This window comes from Entelurus aequoreus, linkage group LG06 (assembly GCF_033978785.1).
Source record: "Entelurus aequoreus isolate RoL-2023_Sb linkage group LG06, RoL_Eaeq_v1.1, whole genome shotgun sequence".
In the NCBI taxonomy this organism is placed as follows: domain Eukaryota; kingdom Metazoa; phylum Chordata; class Actinopteri; order Syngnathiformes; family Syngnathidae; genus Entelurus; species Entelurus aequoreus.
The window spans coordinates 7,623,901-7,641,698 of record NC_084736.1 but is presented as its reverse complement, the minus strand read 5'-3'; the positions used below and the strand labels follow the sequence as shown (position 1 = coordinate 7,641,698).

The 17,798-nt window shown below is 38.3% G+C and overlaps 1 protein-coding gene across 1 annotated transcript in view; it reads left to right on the top strand.

Annotated features, from left to right (window-relative positions):
• lmx1al (LIM homeobox transcription factor 1, alpha-like) overlaps positions 1-17,798 on the top strand; it is a 69,421-nt gene that overhangs the window by 44,052 nt on the left and 7,571 nt on the right. The window contains exon 4 of the mRNA XM_062049930.1: positions 13,819-14,051. Within this exon, the coding sequence (XP_061905914.1) occupies positions 13,819-14,051 (233 nt within the window). The remainder of the gene's footprint in view (positions 1-13,818; positions 14,052-17,798) is intronic.

The following is a 17,798-nucleotide window of genomic DNA, read 5'->3' as shown; positions in this document are numbered from 1 at the left end:
TTGAAATTGCAGGGGGGGGAAAAGTGCTGACATTGCACTTCATAATAGCACAATTTACCAGTCCTTTTAAACATTTAACTCATTCCTTTACAGAATAAACACATTTGAACAAACAAGTGCAACTGTACTTATTTGTACAGAAGTGTTAAAGGCCTACTGAAAGCCACTACTAGCGACCACGCAGTCTGATAGTTTATATATCAATGATGAAATCTTAACATTGCAACACATGCCAATACGGCCGGGTTAACTGATAAAGTGACATTTTAAATTTCCCGCTAAACTTCCGGTTGAAAACGTCTGTGTATGATGACGTATGCGCGTGACATCGATGGTTGAAGCGGAAGTATTCGGACCCCATTGGATCCAATACAAAAAGCTCTGTTTTCACCACATAATTCCACAGTAATCTGGACATCTGTGTTGGTGAATCTTTTGCAATTTGTTTAATGAACAATGGAGACAGCAAAGAAGAAAGCTGTAGGTGGGATCGGTGTATTAGCGGCTGGCTGCAGCAACACAACCAGGAGGACTTTGAGATGGATAGCAGACGCGCTATCCGACGCTAGCCGCCGACCGCATCGATGATCTGGTGAAGTCCTTCGTCGCGCCGTCGATCGCTGGAACGTAGGTGAGCACGGGTGTTGATGAGCAGATGAGGGCTGGCGTAGGTGGAGCGCTAATGTTTTTATCATAGCTCTGACGAGGTCCCGTAGCTAAGTTAGCTTCAATGGCGTCGTTAGCAACAGCATTGCTAGGCTTCGACAGGCGACACAGCATTAACCGTGTAGTTACAGGTCCAGTGTTTGGTTCGGTGTCTCCTGATAGTAGAAGTAATAGTAGTATTGCTGATCTTCTGTCTATCCTTCCAGTCAGGGGCTTAATTCTTTTGTTTCTATTTGCATTTAAGCACGGTGCTATCACGTTAGCTCCGTAGCTAAAGTGCTTCACCGATGTATTGTCGTGGAGATAAAAGTCACTGTGAATGTCCATTTCGCGTTCTCGACTCTCATTTTCAAGAGGATATAGTATCCGAGGTGGTTTAAAATACAAATCCGTGATCCACAATAGAAAAAGGAGAGAGTGTGGAATCCAATGAACCAGCTTGTACCTAAGTTACGGTCAGAGCGAAAAAAGATACGTCCTGCACTGCACTCTAGTCCTTCACTCTCACATTCCTCATCCACAAATCTTTCATCCTGGCTCAAATTAATGGGGTAATCGTCGCTTTCTCGGTCCGAATCTCTCTCGCTGCTGGTGTAAACAATGGGGAAATGTGAGGAGCCTTTCAACCTGTGACGTCACGCTACTTCCGGTACAGGCAAGGCTTTTTTTATCAGCGACCAAAAGTTGCGAACTTTATCGTCGATGTTTTCTACTAAATCCTTTCAGCAAAAATATAGCAATATCGCGAAATGATCAAGTATGACATATAGAATGGATCTGCTATCCCCGTTTAAATAAAAAAAATTCATTTCAGTAGGCCTTTAACATTGTATTTCCATGGCATATTGCATTGTAACTAGTTCTACAGCACTTTCTATCCTGTTCTTACCTTATCTCGTTGATCTCATCTCATACTGTATGTGTGTTGATGTGTGCGTACACATGAAAAACATAACAAATACACGAACATAACAATGAACAGAGTTGTACTTTTTAGATGTCAGGGCCCTATGCAATATGTACACATATTCTAAGTATAGTGTACATTTTAACTGACCTTTATTTGACTGTTTGTCTTTTTGTAGGAGGCTAAAATACGCGGTGCTGCTGACCGCCGTCTATCGTTACGTTACTGTGTGTGATACATTGTCTAATGTAACGTTATGTGTGTGATACATTGACTAATGTAACGTTATGTGTGTGATACATTGACTAATGTAACGTTATGTGTGTGATACATTGACTAATGTAACGTTGTGTGTGTGATACATTGACTAATGTAACGTTATGTGTGTGATACATTGACTAATGTAACGTTATGTGTGTGATACATTGACTAATGTAACGTTATGTGTGTGATACATTGACTAATGTAACGTTGTGTGTGTGATACATTGACTAATGTAACGTTATGTGTGTGATACATTGACTAATGTAACGTTATGTGTGTGATACATTGACTAATGTAACGTTGTGTGTGTGATACATTGACTAATGTAACGTTATGTGTGTGATACATTGACTAATGTAACGTTATGTGTGTGATACATTGACTAATGTAACGTTATGTGTGTGATACATTGACTAATGTAACGTTATGTGTGTGATACATTGACTAATGTAACGTTATGTGTGTGATACATTGACTAATGTAACGTTATGTGTGTGATACATTGACTAATGTAACGTTATGTGTGTGATACATTGACTAATGTAACGTTATGTGTGTGATACATTGACTAATGTAACGTTGTGTGTGTGATACATTGACTAATGTAACGTTATGTGTGTGATACATTGACTAATGTAACGTTATGTGTGTGATACATTGACTAATGTAACGTTATGTGTGTGATACATTGACTAATGTAACGTTATGTGTGTGATACATTGACTAATGTAACGTTATGTGTGTGATACATTGACTAATGTAACGTTATGTGTGTGATACATTGACTAATGTAACGTTATGTGTGTGATACATTGACTAATGTAACGTTATGTGTGTGATACATTGACTAATGTAACGTTATGTGTGTGATACATTGACTAATGTAACGTTATGTGTGTGATACATTGACTAATGTAACGTTATGTGTGTGATACATTGTCTAATGTAACGTTATGTGTGTGATACATTGACTAATGTAACGTTATGTGTGTGATACATTGACTAATGTAACGTTATGTGTGTGATACATTGACTAATGTAACGTTGTGTGTGTGATACATTGACTAATGTAACGTTATGTGTGTGATACATTGACTAATGTAACGTTATGTGTGTGATACATTGACTAATGTAACGTTATGTGTGTGATACATTGACTAATGTAACGTTATGTGTGTGATACATTGACTAATGTAACGTTATGTGTGTGATACATTGACTAATGTAACGTTATGTGTGTGATACATTGACTAATGTAACGTTATGCCAATAAACGTTAGCTTACATTCAAAAGTTACCCTTTTTTGTGCAACTTCAAATGTCGAACAAAGTTGGAAGTTGTCAATCAATCAATCAATGTTTATTTATACAGCCCTAAATCACAAGTGTCTCAAAGGGCTGCACAAGCCACAACGACATCCGCGGTACACAGCCCACATAAGGGCAAGGAAAAACCTATGAGAAACCTTGGAGAGGACCGCATATGTGGGTGACCCGCAACCAGTGATGTTGGCACGTTGTGTAATTCGTAAATAAAAAGAGAATACAATGATTTGCAAATCCTTTTCAACTTATATTCAATTGAATAGACTGCAAAGACAAGATATTTCATGTTGGAACTGAGAAAATACTTCTTTTTTTTTGCAAATAAGCATTATCATAGAATTTCATGGCTGCAACACGTGCCTAAGTAGTTGGGAAAGGGCATGTTCACCACTGTGTTACATGGCCTTTCCTTTTAACGACACTCAGTAAACGTATGGGAACTGAGGAGACACATTTTTGAAGCTTCTCAGGTGGAATTCTTTCCCATTTTTGCTTGATGTACAGCTTAAGTTGTTCAACAGTCCGGGGGTCTCCCTTGTGCTATTTTAGGCTTCATAATGCGTCACACATTTTCAATGGGAGACAGGTCTGGACTACAGGCAGGCCAGTCTAGTACCCGCACTCTTTTACTATGAAGCCACGCTGTTGTAACACGTGGCTTGGCATTGTCTTGCTGAAATAAGCAGGGGCGTCCATGGTAACGTTGCTTGGATGGCAACATATGTTGCTCCAAAACCTGTATGTACCTTCACAGATGTGTAAGTTACCCATGTCTTGGGCACTAATACACCCCCATACCATCACACATGCTGGCTTTTACACTTTGCGCCTATAACAATCCGGATGGTTCTTTTCCTCTTTGGTCCGGAGGACACGACGTCCACAGTTTCCAAAAACAATTTGAAATGTGGACTCGTCAGAGCACAGAACACTTTTCCACTTTGTATCAGTCCATCTTAGATGAGCTCAGGCCCAGCGAAGCCGACGGCGTTTCTAAGTGTTGTTGATAAACGGTTTTCGCCGTGCATAGGAGAGTTTTAACTTGCACTTACAGATGTAGCGACCAACTGTAGTTACTGACAGTGGGTTTCTGAAGTGTTCCTGAGCCCATGTGGTGATATCCTTTACACACCGATGTCGCTTGTTGATGCAGTACAGCCTGAGGGATGGAAGGTCACGGGCTTAGCTGCTTACGTGCAGTGATTTCTCCAGATTCTCTGAACCCTTTGATGATATTACGGAGCATAGATGGTGAAATCCCTAAATTCCTTGCAATAGCTGGTTGAGAAAGGTTGTTCTTAAACTGTTCAACAATTTGCTCACGCATTTGTTGACAAAGCGGTGACCCTCGCCCCATTCCTTGTTTGTGAATGACTGAGCATTTCATGGAATCTACTTTTATACCCAATCATGGCACCCACCCGTTCCCAATTTGCCTGCTCACCTGTGGGATGTTCCAAATAAGTGTTTGATGAGCATTCCTCAACTTTATCAGTATTTATTGCCACCTTTCCCAACTTCTTTGTCACGTGTTGCTGGCATCAAATTCTAAAGTTGATGATTATTTGCAACAAAAAAAAACAATGTTTATCAGTTTGAACATCAAATATGTTGTCTTTGTAGCATATTCAACTGAATATGGGTTGAAAATCATTTGCAAATCATTGTATTCCGTTTATATTTACATCTAACACAATTTCCCAACTCATATGGAAACGGGGTTTGTACATGTTGACCTTGACAAGCCTACTAAATACTGATGTGAACAGGTTCTCTGGATCGTGGTTAGAATCCCGAGCGTGGCCGCGGGTCAGGGCCCGTGTGAATGATACTTCTATTAGGGGGGGGATTAAGCTGATCTACTTACAGACCCCCGCTGTAGCAGTTGCCCCAAGTTGCCTCCGTTTGCCGCGCTGAGTAAATTCCCACCACGCTGCGTGCACCCCTATTTAGGGAATGTGGGACTTAACACGGACAGACTCACGTGGAGCAATCTGGAGCGTTTTGTTGCCCGGGTGAAAGGAAGCGTTTGGACGGGGAAGACTCCATGGAAGACTCCAGCCGAGAGCGATCCGGTGTAATGGCAACTGTGCCACAATGGATGGTACGCCTGGCAGGTAGACGCCACTGTTTGACGGCGACTTAACAATGCAGTCATTTGGGGAATTTGGGCACGGGGGTTTCTGGCAGATGGAGTGGAAGAGATTAGCCGCGGCAGCTGCGTCGGGGATGGAATCACAGATTTGGAGCTCTAATGTGCAGCAACACCTTCCTGACGCTCAGTCAGGGAGTGACAACACTTCTGTTTCCCATCCCTGGCTCCTCCTTCCCGGTTCACTCCCTCTGTCTGCCTCCTGCATACCAAAATATTTCACTCCTCGTTGCATTGTGATGCCAGACGCCTAGCTTGTTTTTTTTTGTTTTTTTTGTTTTTTTTCATAAGGAAATACAATCATGTGTGCTTACGGACTGTATCCCTGCAGACTGTATTGATCTATAGCAGGGGTCACCAACCTTTTTGAAACCAAGAGCTATACTTCTTGGGTACTGATTAATGCGAAGGGCTACCAGTTTGATACACACTTAAATAAATTGCCAGAAATAGCCAATTTGCTCAATTTACCTTTAACTCTATGTTATTATTAATAATTAATGATATTTACACTTAATTGAACGGTTTAAAAGAGGAGAAAACACGAAAAAAATGACAATTACATTTTGAAACATAGTTTTTCATCAATTTCGACTCTTTAAAATTCAAAATTCAACCGGAAAAAAAGAAGAGAAAAACTAGCTAATTCGAATCTTTTTGAAAAATTTTTAAAAAGAATTTATGGAACATCATTAGTAATTTTTCCTGATTAAGATTAATTTTAGAATTTTGATGACATGTTTTAAATTGGTTAAAATCCAATCTGCACTTTGTTAGAATATATAACAAATTGGACCAAGCTATATTTCTAACAAAGACTAATGATTATTTCTTCTAGATTTTCCAGAACAAAAATTTTAAAAGAAATTCAAAAGACTTTGAAATAAGATTTAAATTTGATTCTACAGACTTTCTGGATTTGCCAGAATAATTTTTTTGAATTTTAATCATAATAAGTTTGAAGAAATATTTCACAAATATTCTTTGTCGAAAAAACAGAAGCTAAAATGAAAAATTAAATTAAATTTTATTTATTATTCTTTACAATAAAAAAAATAAATTTACTTGAACATTGATTTAAATTGTCAGGAAAGAAGAGGAAGGAATATAACAGGTAAAAAGGTATATGTGTTTAAAAATCCTAAAATCATTTTTAAGGTTGTATTTTTTCTCTAAAATTGTCTTTCTGAAAGTTATAAAAAGCAAAGTAAAAAGATTAATGAATTTATTTAAACAAAAGAAGACCAAGTCTTTAAAATATTTTCTTGGATTTTCAAATTCTATTTGAGTTTTGTCTCTCTTAGAATTAAAAATGTCAGGCAAAGCGAGACCAGCTTGCTAGTAAATAAATACAATTTAAAAAATAGAGGCAGCTCACTGGTAAGTGCTGCTATTTGAGCTATTTTTAGAACAGGTCAGCGGGCTACTCATCTGGTCCTTACGGGCAACCTGGTGCCCGCGGGCACCGCGTTGGTGACCCCTGATCTATATTGATATATAATGTATATATTGTGAAAAAGAACAATTATTTATTTATTTATTTATTATTTTTTATTTATTTTTATTTTTATTTCTTGCGTGGCCTGGTACCAATCGGTCCGCGGCGGTTGGGCACCACTGCACTAATTGACTGAAAGAGCACGCACTTGGCGCGATGATGTCATGTTGTCGATGGAAAAATGCATTTTTAGACCATATGATTTGCCTGAGCGGCTAGGAGACCCCGAGAGTAACAAGCACTTGCCTTGTTGCCTTTCCATTAAGAACAATAAATTCGTTTTTAGTATAAGTTTGCTGGTTTCAAGAAATGTAATGCCGAGCGCATATCATTATGTCAAGATAATGGCACTAGCATTTACCTAAATTAAGAATATTTTTCAACATATTGAGCAAAAAGGTCTCTTTTTTTTCTACCAAGAAAAGTGCACTTGTTATTAGTGAGAATATACTTATTTGAAGGTATTTTTGCGTTCATTGAGGTTAGCTAATTTTACTTGTTTTGGAAAATCTTGACAAGCCAAATTTTCTTGTTTTATTGGCAGATAATTTTGCTTAGTTCAAATAAAAAACCCCTCATTTTTGTATTTTTTTTCTTCTTGTTTTTGAACACTGACTTTTTGCAGTGCACTTCCTGTGTTGAAATGATGGGTAAAACTTTAGTACGGGGAACACATATTCACCATTAAGAGTGCCTGCCCTGAGATCGGTAGGTCGAGAGTTCAAACCATACCAAAGACTATAAAAAAAAATGGGAGCCATTACCTCCCTGCTTGGCACTCAGCATCAAGGGTTGGAATTGGGGGGGCTTAACCCTTGTGTGATGTTCATATTGTTGTTACTCAGTGTGGCCTGCGGACCTGCAGCGAAGCGGGGTGTGCCAGGACCGGTTTCGAGATTAGCGGCAGGTGCGTAGATGGCACACCTGGGCTGGCAAATTGTGAAAGACTTGCTCTTGAAAACGTAACTTTTCCAATCTTTCACAATCCCGGTGTGAGACATTGACGCACGTCTTTTTTTCTGTGCGTTCTAAATTGTGAAAAAGTGTTGGAAAGAATCGTCTAACCAATCAGGTAACGGAGATTCATCTAAAGCCCTCAACAAATACATGAAAAAAAACAAAAAACGCTTTATTTACATAACGTGACGCGCATATTAACCAAGTTATTGCCACCTTGTTATTGTGAGAGCTAACGTAGAGGAACTACTTTTCTGGCGTAGCAACACAGAGACAATCCCAGGCCGCGAGTGAGAGGTGAGCTAGTTACTGAAGTTTGGAAAAGTTAATTACCCATTACCTGCATTGTTAGTGGTGTCTTGCTAGCATTTTTTTTTTATTATTATTTAGAACACACAGAAAAGAGAAAGACATGTGCTTTTGTGTCACAGAAGGATTGTGGATGAAGGGCAAAGTTCCCCCCAAAATTACAGTACCCCTTTAAAAAGGTAACTGTAATTATTTTTTGAATTACAGAATTTTAGAACTATTTCTAGCTGCGCCGTGATCAGAGAGAGCTAACTAGCTTATGTGGCTATGTCAACATCAGCAGACATTGTACAGTAAGTGATATTTTATTATGTTTGCAAGTATTAATCAGTAGGGGTGTAACGGTTTTGTAGATACCACGGTATTTCGGTTTCAAAGTCTACACAATAATGCCGTGACGGTATCAAACAAAAACTTGGTCTGTAGTTTTTTTCTGGAACTAAAGAAAAATCCATCCATTTGCTACCGCTTGTCCCTTTCGGGGTCTGAAGAAAAAGGAATAAATAAATATACAATACTATAATGTTTTAAAACTTAAAGAAAAAAATGTAATGAGCAATTATCTCCAAAATAATAAATAGAAAATGTATTTAAAAAACAAAACAAAAAACAATTAAGGTTATCAATCAAATAAATTAAAAGTTAATTAAAAAACAATTCAATAAATGAATAAATACATTTTAAGAATGAAATGAAATCAAAGAATGCATTCACCAAATTAATATAAATAAAATAATCATATAAAATATTACAAAATGAATTAAAATAAATAAATGAACTAAAGAAAAAACTCCATCCATTTTCTACCGCTTGTCCCTTTCGGGGTCTAAAGAAAAATTAATAAATAAATATACAATACAAAAAATGTTTTCAAACTTAATGAAAAAATGTAATGAACAATTATCTCCAAAATAATAAATAGAAAATGTATTTAAAAAACAAAACATTTGGTGCAGCCAGCCCGGCTGCACCAAATGATCATATAAATACATTTAATAAAGTCAAATACAAATAAGGCAACAAGAGAAGTATCCTACACTTCTCTTTTGTAAAGTAAATCTGAACAGCCGATATGGGCATCTACATCAACTATATGATTTGCCTGAGAAGCTGGACAGGACATTAAAAAAATAAAAAAATAATAAAATGAAAAACAAAACAAAAAAATAATTAAGGTTAGCAATTAAATAAATGAAAAGTTAACTTAAAAAAAATTCAATAAACGAATAAATAAATTTTAAGAATGAAATGAAATCAAAGAATGTATTCACCAAAGTGAGTCATACTTCTATTTAACAAAAAAAAGTTGTGTCCACTTATTTTTGGGCACGCCATCAGCAGCTTCTCCATATTTTCATAGTTAAATGTCCCCCTTTTGGTGTAAACAAATGCAAGGTCGGCCTACAGATTGAGCACAAATGTATGGAATAATGCTCTATGAGTAGGTATTGATACTTGAGAGTGTGTGTGTGTGTGTGTGTGTGTGTGTGTGTGTGTGTGTGTGTGTGTGTGTGTGTGTGTGTGTGTGTGTGTGTGTGTGTGTGTGTGTGTGTGTGTGTGTGTGTGTGTGTGTGTGTGTGTGTGTGTGTGTGTGTGTGTGTGTGTGTGCAGATGTGTGTGTGAGTGCCTATATGTGTGTGCATAAGTGAGCGTGGAGAGATTAACCCCATGCTATCCTCTATCCCTGGTTATGAGTTGACAGCGTCTGTCTGGCCATCGCACTGTTTAAACAACAATCTAATTAATCCCGTCTTTATTAGTTTCAGTCAACTGGGGGAGTCAGGCTGGGAGGCCGTGAGGGAGAACTGGGAATGCTGGCAGAAAGCGGCAAGAAGGGGGCAGGGAAGGAGTGTGAAGGGTGTGTGTGTGCAAGAGCAGGGATTTGAGAGGAATTTAATGGCGGGGAACGAAGCGCTTTGTGTGTGTAGTGATGGTGAGGCTGGAAATCAAGAGGTGGAGGAAAAAGTCGGTCTTTGTCATCTTTGAGATAGATATTGACAGGCCTCATTAAAAATCATCTCATCTTGACTTGGAGAGGAAAGTGCTTCTTCAGTCACAGGTTCACTACTGCCACCTACTGGCGAGAGGACGCAACTGCAGCACGCGATGAACGCTCGTACAATAGCAGATGTTCACCTTGTTGCTCTGTGGATTGGGTGATGCTCGCACGGCCTTTAATTAAGAGCCCATGCTAATCTGAGGAATCATTGAAATGTGCGCCATCTTTAATTAGCTCACCTTCGCTCCTTGGCCTTCATGCCACTCTGGTTTTTTACATGCAAATGTGTGTGTGTTCTTGTATTGCTACCCTTCTTGAGACATCAACAAGGCAATATGAGGACCGGTGAACAAGTTAGGACCGAAAATCATGGTCCCTTAGGGAAAACCATTGCATCTAATAGAGAGCCAAATACTAGAGTCCGTGAACATTGCTCCAAAGTCAGGATTTTTTGTTGATTTGATGTGCATGCAAAAGTAAACATTGACAGAAGGTAACACATACAAGAATGTGTGTGTGTGTGTGTGTGTGTGTGTGTGTGTGTGTGTGTGTGTGTGTGTGTGTGTGTGTGTTCTTGTATTGCTACCCTTATTGAGACAACAACAAGGAAAAATACTGTCAATATGAGAACCGGTGAACAAGTTAGGACCGAAAATCATGGTCCCTTAGGTAAAACCATTGCATCTAATAAAGAGCCAAATACTAGAGTCCGTGAACATTGCTCCAAAGTCAGGATTTTTTTGTTGATTTGATGTGCATACAAAAGTAAGCATTGACAGGTGCAAAGGCATCGACAGAAGGTGACACATACAAGAATGTGTGTGTGTGTGTGTGTGTGTGTGTGTGTGTGTGTGTGTGTGTGTGTGTGTGTGTGTGTGTGTGTGTGTGTGTTCTTGTATTGCTACCCTCATTGAGACATCAACAAGGAAAAATACCGTCAATATGAGGACCGGTGAACAAGTTAGTACCGAAAATCATGGTCCCAATACAGGAAAACCTTTGCATTTAATGGAGAGCCAAATACTAGAGTCTGTGAACATTGCTCCAAAGTCAGGATTTTTTGTTGATTTGATGTGCATACAAAAGTAAGCATTGACAGGTGCAAAGGCATCGACAAAAGGTAACACATACAAGAATGTGTGTGTGTGTGTGTGTGTGTGTGTGTGTGTGTTTGTGTGTGTGTGTTCTTGTATTGCTACCCTTCTTGAGACATCAACAAGGAAAAATGCCGTCAATATGAGGACCGGTGAACAAGTTAGGACCAAAAATCATGGTCCTAATATGGAAAACCATTGCATCTAATAGAGAGCCAAATACTAGAGTCTGTGAACATTGCTCCAAAGTCAGGATTTTTTTGTTGATTTGATGTGTATACAAAAGTAAGCATTGACAGGTGCAAAGGCATTGACAGAAGGTAACACATACAAGAATGTGTGTGTGTGTGTGTGTGTGTGTGTGTGTGTGTGTGTGTGTGTGTGTGTGTGTGTGTGTGTTCTTGTATTGCTACCCTTCTTGAGACACAAGCAAGGAAAAGTACCGTCCATATGAGGAGGTGTGAACAAGTTAGGACCGAAAATCATGGCCCCAATACAGGAAAACCATTGCATCTAATAGAGAGCCAAATACTAGAGTCCGTGAACATTTCTCCAAAGTCAGGATTTTTTGTTGATTTGATGTGCATACAAAAGTAAGCATTGACAGGTGCAAAGGCATTGACAGAAGGTCACACATACAAGAATGTGTGTGTGTGTGTGTGTGTGTGTAGGTGTATGTGTGTGTGTTCTTGTATTGCTACCCTTATTGAGACATCAACAAGGAAAAATACCGTCAATATGAGGACCGGTGAACAAGTTAGTACCGAAAATCATGGTCCCAATACAGGAAAACCTTTGCATTTAATGGAGAGCCAAATACTAGAGTCTGTGAACATTGCTCCAAAGTCAGGATTTTTTGTTGATTTGATGTGCATACAAAAGTAAGCATTGACAGGTGCAAAGGCATCGACAGAAGATAACACATACAAGAATGTGTGTGTGTGTGTGTGTGTGTGTGTGTGTGTGTGTGTGTGTGTGTGTGTGTGTGTGTGTGTGTGTGTGTGTGTGTGTGTGTGTGTGTGTGTGTGTGTGTGTGTTGCTACCTTTATTGAGACATCAACAAGAAAAAAATACTGTCAATATGAGGACCAGTGAACAAGTTAGGACCGAAAATCATGGTCCCTTAGGGAAAACCATTGCATCTAATAGAGTGCCAAATACTAGAGTCCGTGAACATTGCTCCAAAGTCAGGATTTTTTTGTTGATTTGATGTGCATACAAAAGTAAGCATTGACAGGTGCAAAGGCATTGACAGAAGGTAACACCTACAAGAATGTGTGTGTGTGTGTGTGTGTGTGTGTGTGTGTGTGTGTGTGTGTGTGTGTGTGTGTGTGTGTGTGTGTGTGTGTGTGTGTGTGTGTGTGTGTTCTTGTATTGCTACCTTTATTGAGACATCAACAAGAAAAAAATACTGTCAATATGAGGACCGGTGAACAAGTTAGGACCGAAAATCATGGTCCCTTAGGGAAAACCATTGCATCTAATAGAGAGCCAAATACTAGAGTCCGTGAACATTGCTCCAAAGTCAGGATTTTTTGTTGATTTGATGTGCATACAAAAGTAAGCATTGACAGGTGCAAAGGCATCGACAGAAAGTAACACATACAAGAATGTGTGTGTGTGTGTGTGTGTGTGTGTGTGTGTGTGTGTGTGTGTGTGTGTGTGTGTGTGTGTGTGTGTGTGTGTGTGTGTGTGTGTTCTTGTATTGCTACCTTTATTGAGACATCAACAAGAAAAAATACTGTCAATATGAGGACCGGTGAACAAGTTAGGACCGAAAATCATGGTCCCTTAGGGAAAACCATTGCATCTAATAGAGAGCCAAATACTAGAGTCCGTGAACATTGCTCCAAAGTCAGGATTTTTTGTTGATTTGATGTGCATACAAAAGTAAGCATTGACATAAGGTAACACATACAAGAATGTGTGTGTGTGTGTGTGTGTGTGTTCTTGTATTTATACCCCTCTTGAGACATCAACAAGGAAAAATACTGTCAATATGAGGACCGGTGAACAAGTTAGGACCGAAAATCATGGCCCCAATACAGGAAAACCATTGCATCTAATAGAGAGTCAAATACTAGAGTCTGTGAACATTGCTCCAAAGTCAGGATTTTTTGTTGATTTGATGTGCATGCAAAAGTAAGCATTGACAGGTGCAAAGGCATTGGCAGAAGGTAACACATACAAGAATGTGTGTGTGTGTGTGTGTGTGTGTGTGTGTGTGTGTGTGTGTGTGTGTGTGTGTGTGTGTGTGTGTGTGTGTGTGTGTGTGTGTGTGTGTGTGTGTGTGTGTGTGTGTGTTCTTGTATTGCCACCCTTCTTGAGACATCAACAAGTACCGTCCATACGAGGACCGGTGAACAAGTTAGGACCGAAAATCATTGGTCCTAATACGGAAAATCATTGCATTTAATAAAGAGTCTGTGAACATTGCTCCAAAGTCAGGATTTTTTTGTTGATTTGATGTGCATACAAAAGTAAGCATTGACAGGTGCATATATGATAAAACATGACGGTAGCAAAAGAAGGACTTCCCTATTCATCCCCGAAAAAAAACGAACAGCTGATTATACGACTTTCGGTGTCCAGAATGTAATAATACAAGAATGTGTGTGTGTGTGTGTGTGTGTGTGTGTGTTTCAGGCTGTTTGTGAGGAAGTGCAGCGCCTGCCTGCAGGGGATCGGCCGCTCGGAGCTGATCATGCGCGTGCTGGGCCAGGTGTACCACCTGGGCTGCTTCAGCTGCTGCGAGTGCGAGCGCCGGCTGCAGCGAGGCGACGAGTTCGTGTTGAAGGAAGGCCAGCTGCTGTGCCGCATGGACTACGAGAAGGAGAGGGAGATGCTGGCCGCCATCAGCCCGGCACCCACTGAATCAGGTGGGATCAAGTAGTATTTCAGCCTTACGCTTTAGAGTAGTCCGTGTGCAACCGGTGTTCTCTTCCTCTGCGTTGTGTGTAGAATTTAATGATTTTTCTGATGATACAGGAAATACAAACGTCAATATTTATCTGCCAATCGTCGAGCCCCTAGCCCCTAGGGGTCGGCAACCCAAAATGTTGAAAGAGCCATATTGGACCACAAATACAAAAAAGTAATCTGTCTAGAGCGGCAAAAAATTTAAAGTCTTATATAAGTGTTGTAATGATGGCAACACATGATGTAAGGGTCTACTTAGCTATATTAGCCTACTATCAAAATGACTTTAAAAGTCTTATATAAGTGTTATAATGATGGCAACACATGATGTAAGTGTCTATATTAGCTATATTAGCCTACTATCAAAATGACTTTAAAAGTCTTATATAAGTGTTATTATGAAGACAACACATGATGTAAGTGTCTATATTAGCTATATTAGCCTACTATCAAAATGACTTTAAAAGTCTTATATAAGTGTTATTATGAAGACAACACATGATGTAAGTGTCTATATTAGCTTACTATCAAACTGACTTTAAAAGTCTTATATAAGTGTTATAATGAAGACAACACATGATGTAAGTGTCTAATTAGCTATATTAGCCTACAATCAAAATGACTTTAAAAGTCTTATATAAGTGTTATAACGATGGCAACACATGACGTAAGTGTCTATATTAGCTATATTAGCCTACTATCAAAATGACTTTAAAAGTCTTATATAAGTGTTATAACGATGGCAACACATGACGTAAGTGTCTATATTAGCTACATTAGCCTACTATCAAAATGACTTTAAAAGTCTTATATAAGTGTTATAACGATGGCAACACATGACGTAAGTGTCTATATTAGCTATATTAGCCTACTATCAAAATGACTTTAAAAGTCTTATATAAGTGTTATAACGATGGCAACACATGACGTAAGTGTCTATATTAGCTACATTAGCCTACTATCAAAATGACCATGTGTGTCGCAGGCTGACGCAAATCTTCGTTGACAGAAATGTTGAAATGTAATATTTATTCCTACACATTTTTTTACAACATTGGAAAACATTAGCAAAAACTTCTCAGAGGGTGAGATAACTCCTGGAAATGACCAAAGGCCAAAAGTCCTTTTTGAACAATTCCATGCTTCCAACTTTGTGGGAACGGTTTTGGAGAAAGCGCCTTTTTTTGTGCCAGTGCACAAAGCAAAGAACTGGAGCGCCTTGGCCTTTAGCCTAATATTACGCCCTTTTTTGATGAACCACAACGTCAGAGGTCACATTTTTAGTGACCCCTGACATATGCACCCAAAGGCTGTTGACCCCCCCAAAAAAAATCATTTTCAGTGATATGTTGATATTTTACCGAGCCCCTAAAGGGACATGGGGGAAATTTTTATTTTTATAATATTATTATTATTATTATTTTTTAGACATGTATCTCGTGCGCACGAGATACATGTCTAAAAAAATAAATAAAAAATAAAAATTATAACATTTATTTTTATTTTTTATAACTTTATAAAAAGTTTCTCGTACGCACGAGATCGTTTCTCGTGCGTACGAGATACATGTCTAAAAAATAAAAACAAATAAAAAATTATAACATTTATTTTTTATTTTTTATAACTTTATAAAAAGTTTCTCGTGCGCACGAGATACATGTCTAAAAAATAAAAAAAATAATGACATTTATTTTTTATTTTTTATAACTTTATAAAAAGTTTCTTGTACGCACGAGATCGTTTCTCGTGCGTACGAGATACATGTCTAAAAAATTTTTTAAAAATAATTTAAAAAAAATGTCCCCCATGTCCTTTTAGGGCAGGGGTGTCCAAACTTTTTCCACTGAGGGCCATATTGATATTTTTTATTTTAAAAACCAATACAATATATGTATAAAAAATATACATTTAGGCCTCCACTTAGGCTTTTTCCCGGGGACCCCAAAGGGTTTAGGTAAAAAAAATATAAAAAATGTGTCATTATTTAGTATTATTATTATTCAAAGTTTAAATCTCCAGATCAACATTAGGTCTTTCTGTCAATATAATTTTTTTTTTTTTTAAGATTTAAGTTGTATGCCCTTTTTGTCAAAGAAAACCCTGTTTTTTTATGGAAAAAACAAAACATTTTCCCCCAATAAAATTTTAAAGTAGAATATTTAAAATTATATAATAATTGGAGCTCATAACATAACTCATAACAACATTGATTTTAATTTATTATTATTTTATGAGCAATGACACTTAAAAAAAAAAAAAAAGTCCCACAAAATTATTGGGGATCCAAAAGGGTCCTGCTCAGTAAAGTGTTAAAAATAAATTGTAGTTTTTAAAAAAAACTTTTAACACAATAGTCTCGAGATCAACTTCAGATCTATCTATCAATTATACTTTTATTGTTGTTTATGTTTCTTGTTTGTTCGTTTTAGGCCCTTCTTTAAAAAAAACAACAACTTTGTTTTTATATGTCAAACACAAAATATGCAATACTTTCCCCAAAAAATATTTCAAAGTGGAATATTTAATGTGACGTAATTTTAGCCTGGAATAGGTAAATAATTCATAATAACATTGTTTTTGATTCATTATTATTTTTTAGAGAAAGAAACAGCCTGCGTGACAGCTTTGTGTTACTAGAGTCAACATTGCAACATTCTCTTGTTACATTTCACCTGTTTGCTCTTTTATACCACTTTTTATGTTTTTTTTGTTTTTTTAATCGTATTTTTGGAATGTGCCGTGAGGCCGTCAAAAAATTACCTGCGGGCCGCAAATGGCCCCCGGGCCGCACTTTGGACACCCCTGCTTTAGTGGCTCCGTAATATTTCTATTTTTTCAAAATATATATTTTTTGGGTTAATGTTTATAAACTCGGGGAATATTTCCCGAGACACAAAAAGGACTTTGAGGGCAAAAAGCAAAGGATTTAAAAGAGTAGTAAGTAGTCTGCGGAAGTCGCTTCCTAGCAGTTCCACTGAAGACACGGCACAAGAGCCAAGCGTGCAGTTTTTAACAAAGGTTTTAATGGACAAAGGTTTTTTTCAAAGTCTTTCCCCCCCAGAACGTGACTTTTTAGTCACGTCCGTATCCTCTCTCTTCTCCTGCTCCCGGCCGCTTACTGTTAAAGACAACAGACGATTAGATTAACACGTACCACCTGTGAAATCTAATCACCTGCCAGCTGTGTCTCGCCGTCAGCACTGCCACGCCCCCCCGTCCGATGGTGCTCTGTCCTCGGCACCATGGACAGAGGCGGTGACCTGCGGCACACTACAGAACTCAGCAAACACATTTGGAATCTCAAAGACAATAATGTTGAATATTCAATAACATTGCAAATTCTTGCATCCAGCACACCTTACAACAGTGGTAATAAAAGATGCAACCTATGCTTAAAAGACAAACTGTTTATTATATACCGTCCAGACCTGTCATCCCTCAACAAGCGCAGCGAAATTGTATCAGCATGCCGTCACAGAAGGAAACACCTCCTAGGTGACACATGAGCCAATCACCACGCCCCTACGCCTGCCTGTACCTACCCATTCTGTGCCCTATATAAACCATGGTATGTGAATGCTTCCATTAAAATCTCCTGATGATTGAGGAAACCCCTCATGAAACAGGCCTGTAGAGATGAAATAGTCTTGTGATTTTTCCCACACATACATATATATATATATATATATATATATGTGTGTCCTTAC